Genomic DNA, 19,599 nt, shown 5'->3' with positions numbered 1-19,599 from the left:
TTGCTTCAGAAAATAAATCCACGTAAAACAAGAATAATTATCGATAAATAAAACAAAATATCGATAACCATTTATAGATGGAATAGGAGAAGGTCCCCAAATATCAGAATGGATAATGTTAAAAGGAACATTAGAAATCGAAGTAATATTATTAAAAGATAAAGCAAGTTTTTTTGGAAGTTGACATTCCAGACAATTAAAAGACTCAAATTTTGTAGATCCTAACAGCCCACGAGAAATTAAAGCTTGAATTTTACTAGTCGAAGCATGATCAAGACGGAGATGTCACTGATACAATGAAGAACTAGACGTTGCAGCAGTTGACACTTTTTGTAACGGAACTCGAAGAGGGATGAGCTCAAATAATCTTCCACCTTGCGACCCATCCCGAGAATCTGGCCCGTTTGTGGATCTTGTACCTGACAACCAGAGGGGGAAAAAATAACAGTAAGACTGAGATCACATAATTGACCAACAGAGATAAGGTTTAAGGAAAAATTAGGAACACAGTAGGTATTAGGAAGGCTAAGATATGAGGTCGATACACGTCCAACATGAGAGATGTTCATCTTTTTACCATTTACAGTGTGAACAGGAGGAAGATAGGATATAGGTGTATTGGGGGATAAGATAGGTATACTAGAGGTCATGTGATTACAACAAGCGGAATCAAAAAGCCAAGAAGATTTACTTGAAGTTATAGACATGTCAGAGGAAGAATTGGAAGAAGTCACCTGTTTGAGTAGGGCCTCCAAATCACTCACAGTGATAGAAGTAGAATTGTCAGAAGTAGTAGTAGCAAAAATAGCAGAAGATCCAGGCTTAGAGACATGTTTAGACTTAGAAATTACTCCTTTAGGTCTTGGTGGCGTAATATGTCAATTCTCAATTATATGACCTATTTCATGGTAGTATCGACACTCAATAGTTCGACAAACAGAGAATAAGTGGCCATTTTAACAAGAATGTTTACAAAAATTTGTCTCTGATTTGCGGTATGAGGGTCTAGAATGAGTAGTAGCAAGAGCAATTTCAGTCTGGAGAGACTTGTCCAGGCCAAGATGAGTTTTCTCAAAGATAATCTCTTGGATGACAAAATCCAACATGGGCAGAGGATTACGATGCAACAAAGATGCCCTAACAGCTTCATACTCAGGACGAAGAGCCATAAGAACTTGGATGAGATGAAGGTGATCCTCACTAATTTTGGCTTGAGATAGTTCGTTCCAAATAGGTTGTACTTGAGCCAAGAAATCATTCATAGACTGCCCAGCATCTTGTTTCAAATTATGTAAAGTTGTCCACAATTGATAATAGTGAGCAGGGCCAGTAGTTTATACCTGTTTGCTAGGAAATCCTATATCTCTTTTACGTTATCATAAGTTGCAAATTGAATATGAATCGAAGGGACAGAAGTATTTCGAAACCAGGTAATGATTTGATGATTCTTGCTATACAAATCTTCAAGACGACCTTCATATTCATCAGTCTCATCTTTTCCACGAGGGATCACCAGAGACAATGCGCCAAAGTTTGCACCCAGTAAGAAAACTTTTCATTCCTTGAACCAATAAATTGTAGTTAGAACCGGTCAAAGTAGTGGTAATAGGTTTGGAGATATCAGTAACAATTGAAGAAGAAATTTTTGTTTTCTGCATCATAGAGACAAAAGACTGGAGTAAAGGGAAAATTACAGAGAAATCAATGATCTTTCAGAGGTTGAAGACTGGAAAAGTGAAAATTATAGAGAGGACAGGCCAGAAGATATTTCAGAGGCATCTAAGCTTTGATAACATGTTACAAAACAGAGAAGAAGTATGAAAATTGGATAATTATATTTCTGAGTTATGTTTATAATACAAGGTGTATGCCCTATTTATATAAAAGAGCCTATGCTATAAAATGAGAAAAGATACAATAATTCCTATAATTAAGCAATCTATAATCCCCATAATTTAGCAATCCCATTAATTATGCTACAATCACACAAATTATGCTAACACTATGATTTTTAACCCCAGCCAAAATCCCCTCTCCCTTTTTGCACCCATATTTTTCTCGTTTGACCATTGATTTGACCGTCGGAGTGCAAACTATAACCAGACATTTTTCTCGATCGATGGCCTTTGCATTCTAATGAGGTGTTCAATGTGCAGATGAGTCGATAGGGAGTGACGTGGTACGGATTCTATTGGCGCATTTTTTGAGGTCAATAAATTGACACCATATGGGGAAATGATACGTTAACCATGTTCTCACCACACTAAAAAACCATTGAAAAAGATGGTTTTCGAGCAGTTTTCTACATAAAATTAGCAAAGACGGCAACCGAAATGAGGAAGAAATGAAAATAGTAACTAGGAAAATCAGTTTTCCAGCAGGCGGAAGGATTTTTCAGGCAATTTCTATACCAAAATGGCAAGATCAGTAACCAAAGTGAAAAAAAAAAAAATTGACCTAGAACGCTTAGGTATGCTGAAAGTTCGACTAATGTGATAAAGTATCAAGTTCAAATTTTATGCGTTACCAAGTTTATGTTCTAGATTTTACTTTAACCAATTTGACCTTATGTGCGAAATTAGTCTAACTAAAGCAACAAGTCACTTTATTAGTTGTCTAGATGATTAATCATACAAGTCAATTAAACTATGTTGGAATGCTACAGTTTGTATATTATGCAAATTAGTAAATAACAAACAATATGATGACGGAGAAACCCTAACATGGGTAAACTCCAGGACCAAGCCAGTTACCTCCACTATACCAATTCAGTAAGTACAAGTTACACCAAACTCCGTACCCAATCAGACCCTCTGTTCCAGTCTCACGATCTACTGCTGTAGATACTTCTAGCCTCTTGCTAGACTTCCCAATCTACCTCCTGTAGCCCAATCTGCTGTCCACTACAACCTCCTGGTCCTTAGCTGATTGTATCACAGAGTGGAACACCAAGAACCATCCATTCTTGTGCTTGTAACTGCGCCTCAATCCACCTCTTCCAATCCTCCAATGAGAGAGTCTCTTTATCAATAGATTAAGGAGGTAAGGTGTTTTGGATTACGTAGATTTAATGTTTTTACCCAAAACAATGGTTTTCGGATCACAAGATTGATGTAGATAAAATCTCCAATTAATTGCACCTTGGATCTCTTCAAAGATGTTATGAATATCTTTTGCAATGAAAGAATAATGTAGCAACCTCTTCAATTTTGTCCTAGGGCTTGAGTATTTATATTTGAAGGTGTCTAGACAGTATGAGCCGAGTAAAACACTTCAAAAAATGTGAAATATGGTTTTTGCCGCATAGGAGTGTTGCTCAAGTGAGAGCCATCGAGAATCGAGCAAGAGGTAATCTATTTTTTTCGCTCGAGCAAAATGTCAGCGAGAAGCGAGGGACAGTGAGCAGTCATCTGTATTTTTATTATAACTTTCTCATCCAATGTCCGATTGAGATAATTCAAGCTGTATTCGAAAGCTAACGCAAAGGTCTATGATTATTATTGAAATAGCCTTGTCCAAATTCCAGCGTTTTGTATGTGAAAAAGTCATTGCAATTTATGACTAAAAATTTGAAACATATTTTGTGCGGCTCTTTGATATCATTTAGACTTCCAATTGCATTCCGATGATCTTGTGTTATCTTCTTGGACATCTTGGACTCCTTCAAAAACTTGAACACTAATTTACCTCATCTATACAAATTTCACCCTAAGTCCTTGACTTTTACACCAATGTTCAATTAAGCCCCTGACTTTTACAATTATACAATTTTGTCCGTTTTGTACACAGAATCGCCAATTACACTTTTAGACCTAACAAACTCCCCCTTTGGCATTTTGTGACAAAACTCTACAAATGAAGTCAGGACAATAAAAAGTAAATCATGACTTGACAACCAAAAACTGAGCTACCCAGTAAACCTAATCACTGAGTCTTGCATTCCTTTGTGTGCTTGTTTCCTGAAATCTACAAACTCATATACCCAGTGTAAAAGCACGTGATACAGAAAATATAAAAATTAATTAAAGCTCTTAATCACAAATCAACATAACAGTTTGAGACGTAATATTGATGCTAATCAAAACACCAACACCACTAAACGTCAGAACTCAAACAGATGAATGTGATATGGAATGCAATGCAACGCTCCCCCTTACTGCAAGCTTTTATGTTTTTATGCAGTAGGTAAATGTATCAATGTTTCTCCCCAACGACCCCTAGACATAGCAATGCAATGTAAGTACTCCCCCTATGTGTATGCTCTTTTACATGTTTTTTTCCTTTTTTTTTTCTCTCTCCCTTCCCTCCCTCAGTTATACCTTTCTCTCCCCTTTTTTGTCACAAATGCTGAAGGGAATCATATGAAGAACAAGCTGAGTCACTTGTACTTTTTACTAATCACTGCCAGTAAGTATATTCTCATACTAATGAAAGTCAAACCATGTAATGTGTAATAGGACGTATACTTATTATTTTTACTTACCTCCCCCTTACTATGACTTTTATATTTTTCAGATTTTCATATTATTCCAGCTCTTCATATTTTTCTTATTTTTTCGGCTCATTAATTTTTCATCATAAGTGCAGGTTCTTCTCCATGAGGCGACTAAAATGACCCCTGCAGCGAGCTTTAGATCGATTAACCCAACTCAGTTGACCATAGGCACCAGGTTTTAAGAGACCCGGCAGACTTAATTGCTCGAGTTAAATATGTCCTGAAGAAGAACATAAAGATATGAACATTTAAAATTGGAGGAAATTTTTGAGTTAAGGTCTACGGAAATTGGTCAATTCATGTTCAAAGTCACCCCATCAACATGTGATAGCCATCCCAAATCTCACACACGCGGTAGCGTCCCACTAACAAATTCATAGTGTGTGCAGTGCAGATAGTACATGAAGACACTTATACATATTAATCTAACTAGACCTAACCAAGCAATGAAAATTATTCTACAACTTATCAACTTTAGCTCCTACATGATACAACGTGCAAGCTCTAAGTCATGTATCATGCTATAGAAATTTCCATAACCAATTATTTTTGTCTTTTTCAGTTTTTCAAATTTTCAATATTTTTATGTTTTCCGTTTTTCCTAAAATGAATGTTCCACACACAAAATAAAATAAAGTCAAGCTCACAAAGACAAAAATAAACATGCATGCGTCAAAACTCGTAGGTGAAAATGCACATGCATGAAAATTAGCAAAATAAAAACAAACAATAGACATGTGATGCATGCAACAACTATATGTCAATTAAGAGCCATGCATGATAAAAAAATACCTAACCAAGTAGGTATATAAGTGCTCTTTTCTTTAAGAGCACCACGATCTCTAACCAAATCTGGGAGATCACTTTTCTTCACCCAAATCTGTCTAGAGCGAGGATTGTTTCCAGACAGTTGTGTCACCAATTGAGTCAAACGATTCACTTGATCTGTAAGGAATCCAATCTGACCAACAGACATCTGATTTTTGTTCTTTTTCAAGCTCAAGACTTTCCTATTGTTCAGGTAGTGATGATACTTAGGGTGGATGTGTCTTAACTCTCCACAGTGAAAACATGTAGGGATAAACCTAGGGCCTGTGATATGCTTACGCTGATTTTTATTCCTATTCCAAATGGTCCTACGACGTCTAGTAGACCTACGTCCTGATGTTTCCACAGCATTTGGTATAAGGTTAGTCATAATGTTTGGTTGGTCAATAGCACGAACAAAGGTGGTCTGTGATGTACAAGCAACATTCAGATCAAAACCTAGACCTCCCTTATCACCAGCTGGCTTGTCTATTCCTAGAATATTATCTAGCCTTTCAGAACTGCTAGAAAAGGCAAGTAACTGAGACCCAGACAACTCTAGCTCACTTTCAAGGTGTTTAACTTGAATAGCTAAGGTCTCATTCACAATGGTCAGCTCACTTTCTCTCCTAGAGGACATTTCATTCTTACTAGTGAGATCACTAACACGGACCTCTAACTGTTCCTTCTCTAGCTTAAGCTCTTTCAGTTTCTTGCTCATTACTTGGTTAGTGGCTAAGATCTTGAGGCTTTCCTTATACATCATATCATAGGCTGTTTCTAGATCTTCCACACTTCCACTCTCATCACAAGAATCTTCACTACTATCTAAGTCCTCTGTCCTTTCACTCCCCTGATCGGATCCACTTTTACCCCTAGCAACAAAGGCCACATATTTTCCACTCTCCTCACGGGTGGATTTCTCACTCTGATTTTTTGAGGTAGACTCGTCATCAGTGAGAGTAGTATTCATAGCCTTCTCTTCAAATCTCTTAGCACTAGGGCACTCATTCCTCACATGACCGAAACCACGATAGTTATGGCATCTCACGGATTTAGATTTCTTCCTAGATTCACTCGGGCCACCTCTTTGTCTCTCTTGAGACTTCTTCTTATTCCTAAACATTTTTTTGGAATTTTTTAGCTAGGTAGGCCATCTCCTCATCATTGGGTGAATCAGAATCAGAAGATTCCATCCATATATTCCTAGCGATTTTTAAGGCTATGGATTTTTCCTTAGCTGGATTGTCTAAGGTCAATTCATAGGTCTGGAGGGATCCAACTAACTCCTCTACCTTGATAGTGTCTATGTCCTTACTTCCCTCAATTGTCGCGACTTTAGGCCTAAAATGCTCAGGTAAGGATCTAAGAATCTTTCTCACTATCTTAGGCTCAGGGATTTTCTCACCTAGGTTGAAGGACGAATTTACTATGTCATTTAAGCTAACATAAAAGACATCAAACATCTCATTGTCTCTCATTCTTATCTCTTCAAACCTAGTGGCCAACATCTGCAACTTAGAATTTTTAACGGCCTAGGTTCCCTCATGTGTGGTTTGTAAAATGTCCCTAACATTCTTAGCTACCTCACACATAGATACTCTCCTAAATTCCTCAGAGGACACATCCATAAACAATGCATGTATGACCTTGCTATTAGAGTTACAGTTATTCAATTGTGCTCTAGACCAGTTTTCTACGGGGAAGGGAGTGACTACACCATCAACTTTGGTACTAGGGGCAGACCAACCATTCACTACGCTCTGCCGGACACACTCATCCATGGATTTAAAAAATGCCCTCATTCTAACCTTCTAGTAGGCATAGTTACTACCATCAAAGTGGGACGGCACATTCAACGAGGTACTCATCTAGACTATTTAAGGTCAGGACGGGATTTTAGACTCTGATACCACTTGAAAAAAAAATTGATCTAGAACGCTTAGATATGCTGAAAGTTCGACTAAACTAATACAGTATCAAGCTCCACTATACCAATTCAGCAAGTACAAGTTATACCAAACTCCGTACCCAATCAGACCCGCTGTTCCAGTCTCACGATCTACTGCTATAGATACTTCTAGCCTCTTGCTAGACTTCCCAATCTACCTCCTACAGCCCAGTCTGCTGTCCACTACAACCTCCTGGTCCTTAGCTAATTGTATCACCAAGTAGAACACCAAGAACCATCCGTTCTTGTGCTTGTAACTACACCTCAATCCACCTCTCTCAATTCACCAATGAGAGAGTCCCTTCCTCAATAGATTAAGGAAGTAAGGTGTTTTGGGTTATGTAGATTTAATGTTTTTACCCAAAACAATGGATGCTGGATCACAAAATTGATGTAGATAAAATCTCCAATTAATTGCACCTTGGATTTCTTCAAAGATGTTATGAATATCTTTTGCAATGAAAGAATAATGTAACAACCTCTTCAATTTCGTCCTAGGGCTTAAGTATTTATATTTGAAGGTGTCTAGGTAGTATGGGTTGAGTAAAACACTTCAAAAATGTGAAATAGGGTTTTTCTGCATAGGAGTGTCGCTCGAGCGAGAGCCAGTGAGGATCGAGCAAGAGGTATCCTATTTTTTTCACTCGAGCGAAATGCTAGCGAGAAGAGAGTGACAGTGAGCAGTCATTTGTGTTTTCATCATAACTTTCTCGTCCAATGTCCGATTGAGATAATTCAAGTTGAGTTGGAAAGCTAATCCCAAGGTCTATAATTATCCTTGAAATGTCCTTGTCCAAATTTCAACGTTTTATATGTGAAAAATGCATTGTAAGTTATGACTAAAAATGTGAAACATATTTTGTGTGGCTCTTTGATATCATTTAGACTTTCAATTGCATTCTGATGATCTTGTGTGATCTTCTTGGACATCTTGGGCTCCTTCAACAACTTGAACACTAATTTACCTCATCTATATAAATTGCACCATAAGTCCTTGACTTTTACACCAATGTTTAATTAAGTCCCTGACTTTTAAAATTATACAATTTAGTCCGTTTTATCCATAGAATTGCCAATTACACTTTTAGAACTAACACAAAGAAAGAAGAGAAAAATGGTACCTGAAAAGGAATTTTTTTTAGCAAGAGGAGGTGAAAATAAATTAGTTGATGGAGGTTGAGAATATATCAACCAAAGAAAGGCTACAAAATAAGCGATCGAGCTACCAAAAAATTGATTGTTTGGAAGCCATTCGATTGGCATTTTCAATTCCAGTCAAAGAAAAGAAGAAGAAATAAATCCATTCCAAACTTATGGATAAGAGAAAAACATTCTTGGGTGGAATGTTAAATAAAAATTTCCCAGCACAAACATATTCAGAGTTTAAACTATTCATTCAATCTTCTTCATCCTTCAGTTAGTGGGATTTGTAGCAATGTATGGTTATAATCAAAACCTTTATATGACCAGATTCTCAGCATCAATCTAAAAAGGAAGGGTAGCAAAGATTTTGAATAAAAAAAACCATAGCTTTCGGCAACAACTTCTCACTCCATAAATGAGATTTCATCGCCTTTCAACCGCCATTGGTACCACAACCTTCGACGGCTATCAACATTTGAGGCAATTATAGACCACCAATTATTGTCGGTTGTTTTTCTTTTCAAAGTGGTTTTTGCAGCCATGGTTTCTGGTTTGGAGGGCTATACCATATTCAGCAGCCTATGGTGTCCTTTATTGAAATGTGTCTCCTTAGTCTCTAGGGTTGTCCCTTTTAGCTATATAAGGTCTGTTTGGTAGCCAGTAATTTTAGCAGGTTATTTTTTACTTTTGCTAGCTTTTTCTGCACTTCATTTGTCTTGAGAGATTTACTAGAACTCTTTCATCCTTTTATTTAGGCCGACAATTTCATTAGCCACTTGGGCCCACTTTACAAACTTCAAAAGTTTAAAATTCTCTCTTGGGTTTCCTTTCAAATTATGCTGAATTGGGCTCATACCCTTTATTTTTTAGGCCCCATGTTTCTTTTAAGGGAAAATATCATATAGAAGAGATTAAGTATAGGGCATTTCAAAAAAATAAAAAAAAAAAAAAAAAAAAAAAAAAAAAAAAATATATTTTCCNNNTTTTTAAAAAAAAAAATCAAAAGCATCATTTTAATTTTCAAAATTTCTGGACATTTATTACTTCAAATTCTTTTAATCTTTCTATTTAAAAAAAAAATAAAAAAAAAGGGATTTTAAAAAAAAAAAAAAAAAAAAAAAAAAAAAAAAAACAAGTATCATATTTCACTAATCAGATATTAGCCTAAAAATGAATACAAATATTAATTTAATTAAAAAAGAAAAAAGCCCGTACAATGAGCGTGAGATATCGTACCCAGCAGGGTTCTCCAAAAAAGAAGAAGAAATCATCTCTCCAATTGGTTCCAGTGGCTAGAAGATCTGAATATACATCTAAATTACCGTCGGCTCTCGTGGAAGTGACAGCAAAATCAATTTTTGGTCACAAATTGCAGTTGCCGGGTCGCATGACCTCATATTAAAACACGATCTCTCGAACAGTCACTGATACGTTACTTCAACTTGTAATTAAGAAAGTTTATACTCATCAGGTGTGTAATTATGATTTGTTGATTATAATTTGTCGTTTATTCATGCTAGACAAGCTTCGATTGATGAAAAAGTGATTTTTGACGGAACTGTGATTGTGAATATCGTACACTGTTGTTCAAAACTATTGTGACTGTTATGAAAAACATGTGATCGGCTATTCATAAGATGTAACGTCATGCAGTCAGTATGCATGGGTGTTCGTGTCTTGGAATGTGTGACGTGTGACATACTGCATTTGTGTCATGTGACATTAATGTTCTTGTTTGAATCTAATCATATGCGATCAACACTTAGTTACCGTGACTGAGTGTTGCATGTAATTGTGATTTAATACGCACATGTGACCTACATGTATTCCATATGTGACCACGATATTTAAGATACGACATGCATTTGTGATCTGTGGTCATTTAATAGAATTGTGACCTAAATGCAATGAATTGTGACCAATATACAAAGACTTGTGGCTACTCTTCAATGGCATTTGACCGATACACAATGACTTGTAACAAATATGCAATGACCTGTGACCTCTCGTAAAAAAATCTGGAAAATAAAAATATGTGACCTGCATGTATTCAATATGTGACAATGATACTTGATATTCGACATATGTTTGTTGTGACCTTTGATCATTTAACATAATTTTGACCCATATACAATTAGATATAACTGTAATTGGATGTTTGAGTGATCATGTTTTTGCTCATTTTGCATAAAATGGGGTTAATTCATGTATGTCTGTTGAATGGATTACAAATGTCACTGGTGTTAATTGATCGTAGTTGCGGGTATTTGAGGCTTCTCGACACAATTATCAAAAGAGTTTAGCTTCGACCCTGCAAACGTTTCTATGACAATGAAGTATATCTTGAATAGTGATCTACCTCCAATAACAATCAAGAGTGACGATAATGTCTTGCCGTACATGGTTTTGAAGTATATAAATCGTGACCCTGTCAAATATCCAATTCACATCGAGATCACAACTACAGATATCGAAAAATAGCCTATTACGCTATCAGTTGATGTTCAATCAAATGAACATGGGTTTTCATTAACAAATATGTCGTCCGATATATGCGGAGCAATAGCAGATCCATCTAGTGACAAGTTTGAGCATGAGGTCACAGTTGTGGTGGTGGCAAATGCTAGGGAGGTAAAGGAAGGAAGAGTTTTTGGTAACAAGGAGATTATGAAATTGAGCTTGACATTTTATGCAATCCAAAATATGTTTGAGTACGTGATTGTTCGGTCCGATAAGAAAGACTATCTCGTGAAATTTTCACATGATGAGTGTAATTGGACATGTAGAGCATCGAAGTTAGCCATAACAGATATGTTTAAAATTAGACACATTGCAGAAGGTCACACGTATACTTCAAACATCGTACTCAGTACTTATAGGTAAGTAACAAAGACAGTTGTGTCAACCTGCATTAAGTACAAGTACACATCGTCATGAACCATATACACATCGAATGATATACGTAACAACATGCTGCATACATATGGAGTATCTTTAAATTATGTCAAAGCTTGGCTATCTCGAGAGGAAATTTTGAAAGTGCTAAGGGGTGATCCAACTTATTCATTCAATAAGATACTAGCCTTTTTTTCATGTTACAGCAAACAAATCCTGGATCGGTTACAAGTCTAGAAATTGATGGTCACAATAGGTTTAAATATTGCTTCATGGCACTAAGTGTATCTATACGGGGATGGAAACATTGTAGGCTAGTTGTTGTGGTTGATGGCACATGTCTAAATGGACACTATGGTGGCACCTTATTCACAACTTGAACACAAAATGCAAATAATAGTATTTATGTACTTACGTTCAGGATTAGGAATAACAAGAATGACAGCTCTTAGACATGGTTTTTTAGACAGCTGAGGAAAGCATATGGGGATAGAGACGGTTTGTGCTTTGTGTCGGATCATCACAACAGCATCAAAAAGGCGATTGAAAACGTGTATCCGGGAGCTTTTCACGAGATATGTTCATACCATCTACTACAAAATCTAAAATCACATTACGAAAAATCAGGACAAGACATAACACAAGCATTCAATGCGGCTGTTCGCGCCTACATACTTTTGGAATATGAATATTACATACAACAACTCGGCTCAATTAATGAGAAGATAAGGGATTACCTAGTACTATACTATACATTGTCGTATGATGATATTCACTTAAATAACGTTTGACATGATACTATACATTATATGATACACATTTCCATGATTTTGTTTATAGGATGGGGTTAGACCTGAGAGATGATCATGTTTCCACATGCCTTCAAACTAGTATTCTACAATGATATCAAATATTGTGGAGTCAGTTAATACGGTCACAAAGTCTGAAAGAACTACCCTATTATAGCTTTGTTGGAGTCATTAAGACAAATTCTACAATCTTGGTTCTGCAGACACAAGGAGGATGCCCAAGGCACTTTTACAACCTTGTCAAGCAAGTATGAGAAGAAGATGAGGAAAATGAGTATAGATATGAGAAACCTGAGGGTAAAGTTAAATACTGTGACCTAATCTATAATCTATGACTTACCTGAATTAATTTGTGACATGTGCTGTGACCTGTACCATTGTGTTTCAGTAATATTTGTGCAATATTATATATAACTATGTGACATGAACTTTCATCAGTATCCTACTTTTTCATTACGTGACTTATTATGTCTGTAGCTTGAATCTATATCTGTAGGTTTTCCCTATTAATTAGGAAATGTTCTCAGTTAGTGGTGAAAGTTCCTCTTTCATTGTTGATATAGAAAATTGAACATGCACATGTAGAATGTTTCAAGTAGATCAACTATCTTGTCCACATGCTTTGGCTGTGTTTGCAAGTATGAAGCTGGATCCATATGAATATTGTTCCTACTACCATACAAGTGAAGCATACAGAAATACACACCAAGAAACAATTTTTCCTGTAGGAAATCCTGCTGAATGGATAGTATCAAATGATGTCCATGACATAGTTGTAATTGTACCTTATCAAAAATGTAGTTGTGGAAGGCTTACTGAGAAGAGATTCAAACCAGCATATGAAGAAAACATAACCATCAAATGCGGTTGGTGTGGTAAAAGTGGTCACAATCGTGGAACATGTAGCAGTCTAGTTCCGTTAAGTCAAAGCCACAAGAATAAAGAGTGGAAGAAGATGAAGACTAGCAATCCACATTGATATATTTTTTATAATTCCATAGTTTATTCATTCATTGATTTTTTGTAATGTAGGATAGACAACATTGGATGATACGTATTGGCCATAACATTACCAATACAATGTTTAGATTCTTTGCTGATAAATCAATGAGATCACGAATCATAAAAGTGTACAGTGACCTATAACAGTATCTGTGACATTTTCTGTGATTGATTGCAATGCACTTTGGATGTGTGACCGGAATATAGTGACTTGTGACCAATACGGAACGATCTATGACCAGAATGCAGTGACCTATAACCCCTGTGCAATGAACTGTGATCACTATTAATGATATGTGACCAGAATGCAGTGACTTGTGACCAATATGGAATGATCTGTGACCAGAATGCAGTGACCTGTGACCCCTGAGCAATTAACTGTAAATATATGAAATGATCTGTGACCACACGTCAATTAACTGTGATCGGTATGTAGTGACCTGTGACCATTTCTCAAGACATGTGACTAGGATGCAGGGACATGTAATCAATATACAATGACTTGTGACAAATATGCTCTAAACTGTGACCAATAAAAGATGACCACTGACCAATTGCAAAGACTCAAAAAATGGGATTGATTTAGTTGCAATTAGTTGTGAGAAAAATATGAAGTGATCTGTGACCAATCTTCAATGACTTGTGACCAACTTGGATTGACTAGTGATAATTTTTCATGACCTGTGAACAAAACACAGTGACCTGTAATCAATATACAATGACCTTTGACTAAGATACAGTGAACTGTGACAATGAGCATTAACCAGTGACCAATTTACAATAACTAGTGATCTATGACTTGCGGATAATCTTGAAAACTGGAGTGATTAAATTCCAGTGTCGGTCAATCAATAAACATCTCTACCACTTGTGCTGATAACATGACACAATGACAAAAATTTGTACATTAAGTTTAGAGACTTTGTCCTCGATACATCATCAATCTTGCAAAATATGATATACAGTGAAACTTATGAAAAGCAATTTAATAAAGTCTCCAAACACTCATGAACTTTATGATATAAACAGACAAAAGTAAGAACTACGTTATCATTACAAACGAATATGCAAACACGAGACAATGTTTCTATCTATTACAACTTGTGATTGCTCATTGCACTATCACTATAAAACAATGCTTTCCCCACCAGTTGGCTGCACCGTCTTTCTAGCCCTCCTGATTTCGCGATATTTGAACAACAATGAAGCTAAATCCAACCGTGCTCTCCCCGCATCGAACTTCATGGGCATGGATCCTATATCGTCATGCACCATGTACTCGCATACTTGACCACGTATATGTCACAATCATCTCTAGGAACGCAAATATCAGTCTATTAGCTATGAAATTCGGCATGTTATAGTATGTTTAACTGTAAGTGGAGGTAAGAAACCTACCCATTTTTCTGTTGGGAAAGAGAGAAATCAAGATCCACATTCAACTCCATATAATCTTTTTTCCGTATTCCAACACATTTCATGAGATGCGAAAGCGTGCTGACAAAATGTTCAATTCCAATACAGACTTTGATATCATTGTATGTCTTCTTGGACGAATTTAATAAACGCAACATATGTGCCTTTATGTCCAACACTCCAAGCATCTAATGTGCTTTGTTGGTAGGCAGAAGTGGGATAAACACAAGGTTGACTTCAGCCCATCGAGTAATCATCTCTAGGAACGCAAATATCAGTCTATTAGCTATGAAATTCGGCATGTTATAGTATGTTTAACTGTAAGTGGAGGTAAGAAACCTACCCATTTTTCTGTTGGGAAAGAGAGAAATCAAGATCCACATTCAACTCCATATAATCTTTTTTCCATATTCCAACACATTTCATGAGATGTGGAAGCATGCTGACAAAAGGTTCAATTCCAATACGGACTTTGATATCATTGTATGTCTTCCTGGACAAATTCAATACACATAACATATGCGCCTTTATGTCCAACACTCCAAAGTCGGCAGAAGTGGGATAAACACAAGGTCGACTTCAGCCCATGGAGCGCTCAGTGAAATTCATGCACTGATAATGTCGTCAATCAGTCTATCACCTGTCACAACAACATTTGCATCATCCTTGAACCTAGGATACATGTGCTTGAGCTTTCCCTGGAACAACGAGTCAGTTGTGGTAGCTACGAACTTGAGATCTCTCGCACTTCTTGCCACTTAATGTATGTAGTAGAAGCACCCGTCCATATGCTACAAAGATGCAAGTACAATAAACAATTAAGAAATCATATATACACCAGAAACATGATGTATTGAACTGTTACTGTGATGTGTGACTCAGTTAGTATGTGTCACCAATACAACCTGTAGTTAGTGACCATTCAATAACTGATCTGTGACACCATAAATACATGTGAGCTATACTGTTGTGCCTGTAGATATGTGTTTTTTGTGCAACACATATTGTGACCTACTGTTCGTGTGATCTATGACCCATGCATCATCTGTGACCTATTGCATGAGTGGGTTGTTACACAGTATAGGCATAACCTGTGACTTTCACTGAATGACATATACAACACTGCATTTGTGTGGACTCTATGTGACTATTATACCGTGATCTGTGACTAATGTGATCTGTACTGTGACATGCCCTTTAGAAATGTTACTTTTGTGTAGTAAGTTACCTAACTCGTCAACAAAACCTCCTGGATACAAGTTCATACTAGCATGTCTTGTTTCCCACCAAGTACTGATCGATGGAAAAAGGTGGACAGATGGCATCATCTTTATAATTGAACTTCTTCCTGTGAACGAGAAGTATGGATCATTATTTGGAAAATAATGAAAATAGGACAACAATTTCATACTTGTTATGTGGTTTGTATCCTCTTTAAAACTAATTTTGAAAGTCAGCAATATCTGTATCATCTGCATTCTGATTATAATGTTCGAAGACCACTATGTTTCTTGTCGATTTCATTTATTTCACTTTGTTGACAACACAAGGGGACTGAAGCGCTTTAGCTGGAGCCCTTTTCACCAGCAATCCTGAACTTGATGCGGCCTTAGGTGAGTGCTGCATAATAAAATGTGTTTTTTAATATGTGGCATACATTAATGAACAAATACATAGATTTTTTGATACCTCTTGCTCAATACATTTCGTCTCCTTCAACACATTGGATATGACCGAGTCCACTTGCACTTCAACTTCGTTAGATGTCTTTGCAACAAACTAGCTTGGTTGTGTAAATCCAAGACCGAGATCAAAAGATGGAGGTCTAATAGAACATGGAAATTCAACCGTACATGCAGAGTCAACCTTCGCTTTGCCTTTCGAATCAACAATTTGTTTGACTTTTGTAGCCCGAAAATCAGAACAAAAATGCATTTGATGAGAAGTGTATATCAAATAGTTTGAGGTAACAGACAAATAAGAGGCAATCACAGTTGGGGTACTGACTTCGTTTGTTGGTCCAGATCCTTCAACAGTTTGTGGTCCTAAGTTCTCTCTGAATTTGTTTATAATTTTTTCCATTGAACTAGATATCAATGTAGTCACAGAATTGGACATACACTACATGTGTGATTTGATGTCCAACATTTCGGTACGGATTTAACCTTGCATGTGAACAAGCGGCTTCAGTTTCTTTTGCTAATCAGACTTCAAAGATGACACCTATGACTGCATTGCCTAAAGCTGTTTGCTTAGCAATCGATTCTCAGACTGGAGATCAGATATCTATCCTTTAAAATAATTCCTCAATTCGTCGACCACCTGCATCACATGAATACCTGTAATCAGATAACTTATGATGATGAAATATAACATTCATCTGTGACCAGCAGTGAAACATGTATTGATATGTGACCTAATAACTGAAACCTGTGACTGGAATATATTTTTGTGACCTGAGAATTTTTCTATGACCTGAATATCATTAACACTAAATGGACTTGTGACATGATAGATAAAATTGGAAGAGCTTACATCTTTTGACGGTAGATCCTCTAAATTAGTAGTGTCATCTGACTTACGCTCCCCACCTGAAGAATCTTTATGGATTGATGTCCCCTTCCAATTGGGTGGTGGGTTAACAAAGTTATCATCATCAATGTGCACATCAGAGTGTCTCAGTCGTCCATCAGTTAGCAGAAGCATGGGAGTAGATTGTTTCATTCCCGAAACACTTAGATTTGTACTAGTCCCAGCATGATGAACTGATCGGTCTATGCTACCACCCTTTCTCTTCTCCCCACGTGACCGATCAGGTGGGACAGGTTTCTCATACCACACATCTGTCATGTATGGCATTGCCATTTCAGCTGGTGGGGGATCCAAGTCACATATTTCCAATTTCTATTCATATTATAACAAAAAGTGTAATATCAGCAACCAAAAATTATGTATGAACGAACAGATATAATTTTGCACATCACACATATTCAGTATGTTGACATGGATTGTGATATAACAAGGGCAAACGGTGTTGTGAAAATGTCTGTGACGTGTATTGAAAACGTGCAACATAATGAATGAAATTTGCGACTTCGTGAATGCAATTTGTGACTTGATGAAATTTATTTGTCACCTAAGAAATATGATCTGGAACATGAAAAAAATGTGCAAGTTTAATATTTAGAAACCAGTAATGCTGCATCAGTGATCACTTATGTCCGAATTAGAGAAGCATTTAGGCCCCTCGAGCTTCTCAGCCAAAGGGTGATCATCAGCCGCCCAGTTCATTATCTGGGGATATGCTTTGGACATCCTTCTCACTATTTATCCATCGAGACTGGGAATTGTCTCGTAAATCCACACTTGAAAGGCTATGAACAAGCCTCTGAGTCTGTAATGTGTTGATCTCTTACTCAACCCTTCCCTCAATGAATTTACTAGCATGTCAAATAATGACTTACCCCAATGAATTTACTAGCATGTCAAATAATGACTTACCCCATGGAAACATATTCGTTGCACTAAAATCTTCAACTAGTTCAAACAAGAAGTGATCCACAACCTTTTTGTAGTCTCTCGGATATAGATAAGATGTTATGAAATACAATGTACCTAGCATGGAAACATCCTCATCCGGAATGTCAGTAGCATCAAGAAATGCGTCCTTGATGTTTTCATGAGTAACATTTTTCAACGTTGAAAAACACAAATTTTTCAATCGTGATGGAGTCTTCTCTATCCTACTTGTGTCAGCATTGCCAACGTATCCCATACCAGTAACCAAACAAAACTCTGAAATTGAGAACCTTACAAATCTTCCAGCTATGTTGAACCACAACTCACTGTTATTAGGTTGTTGCACTTGTCTCAGCAAAAAGTAGTGTATCAGCTGAGATTGGATAACAATTTCCTTGCATTCCAGGAAGTGGGAGAAACACGTATTCTGAAAGATTCTACGTTGTTCTTCATTGAGATTGTTTTTGAAATTTGACACCACACCTTTCACGGGGATAATTGTAGTTTTACCCAGACACCAACTCTTCTCGGGTATAATGTGTCTCCAGCCCTACAACATCGGTCACAATAAAACTCATCAGTTTGGTCACAGGTGGGAATCCAGATAGACACAACATCAACATATAGGTCACAAGTCCCCTCCACTAGATAAGAAATCAACACACATACAAAATAACACAATAGCATTCTATAACTCACAAATGAACAACCACTTTTGAAGAAAACATTAAAAACCCTTTCTAGAATCCGACATTTCCATTACAAATCCACACAACAAATTCAATGCAATGTACCTCACAAATTCAAAATACTTCATCTATACACATTACCCATCGATTAAAATGTACATAGGTATGCTCGAAATAAATGAACAATTGAAATATTGCAAAAACAACTTCTTAGCGGGTGGTTTTGTGACCGAGCATTCGGATTTGTGTTTTTTAGAAGATGAATCCTTCTGCACTTCATCGACCTTCCTTTTACCTCTTCTTCCTGAATCCTGGATTCCAATTTCCTCTCCTCGTTTCTCACTCCTTGAACGAGTCATCCTTGAAATTTTAGAAGATTGCGGTTTAACTGTGACCACTTCTTTTTTGGGAAGGAACTTATAAAATATATATAGACACGATAGTGGAAGAAGGTTGTCAAGGAATCGCCGAAGAATGGACACGGATGAACGACAGAATACGGGTTGGATGAATGACGGTTTAATCGTAAAATATGGATACATGAGGGACGTGGATTTTATGGAAAGGACGTGTAGGGAGGTTTTAATGAATATAGAGTTTCCAAAATTTAAAATACGTGAATTTAGGGAAGACAGTTATTAAATAATTTTAAAATAATTAATAAATGAAAAAAACTTATTAGTGAAATATTAAACTCCACTCTGATTTGGGAATTATAAATAGTTAAACTATGATTTTATGTAATTTCCACTTCTTTTAATTATCTAAATTATTTGGGCTCATTGGGTAGTATTAGCACATTGAAATTCCTATTAGAGGTGTTTTTGTTTGTTGATTCGGGCCTGTCCCTATCCAAAATCTATTGCTAAATGG

The 19,599-nt window shown here is 36.6% G+C and overlaps 1 protein-coding gene across 1 annotated transcript; it reads left to right on the top strand.

The window, feature by feature from the left end:
- The first annotated feature begins 12,686 nt into the window (after nucleotides 1-12,686).
- On the top strand, nucleotides 12,687-13,079 carry LOC111373422. The gene has a single exon (XM_022995961.1). It carries the CDS (start codon nucleotides 12,687-12,689, stop codon nucleotides 13,077-13,079), a length of 393 nt encoding a protein of 130 aa, XP_022851729.1.
- The last annotated feature ends 6,520 nt before the right edge of the window (nucleotides 13,080-19,599 follow it).

This window comes from Olea europaea, unplaced genomic scaffold (assembly GCF_002742605.1).
Source record: "Olea europaea var. sylvestris unplaced genomic scaffold, O_europaea_v1 scaffold1128, whole genome shotgun sequence".
Classification (NCBI taxonomy): domain Eukaryota; kingdom Viridiplantae; phylum Streptophyta; class Magnoliopsida; order Lamiales; family Oleaceae; genus Olea; species Olea europaea.
This window is presented reverse-complemented; position numbering and strand designations above follow the sequence as displayed.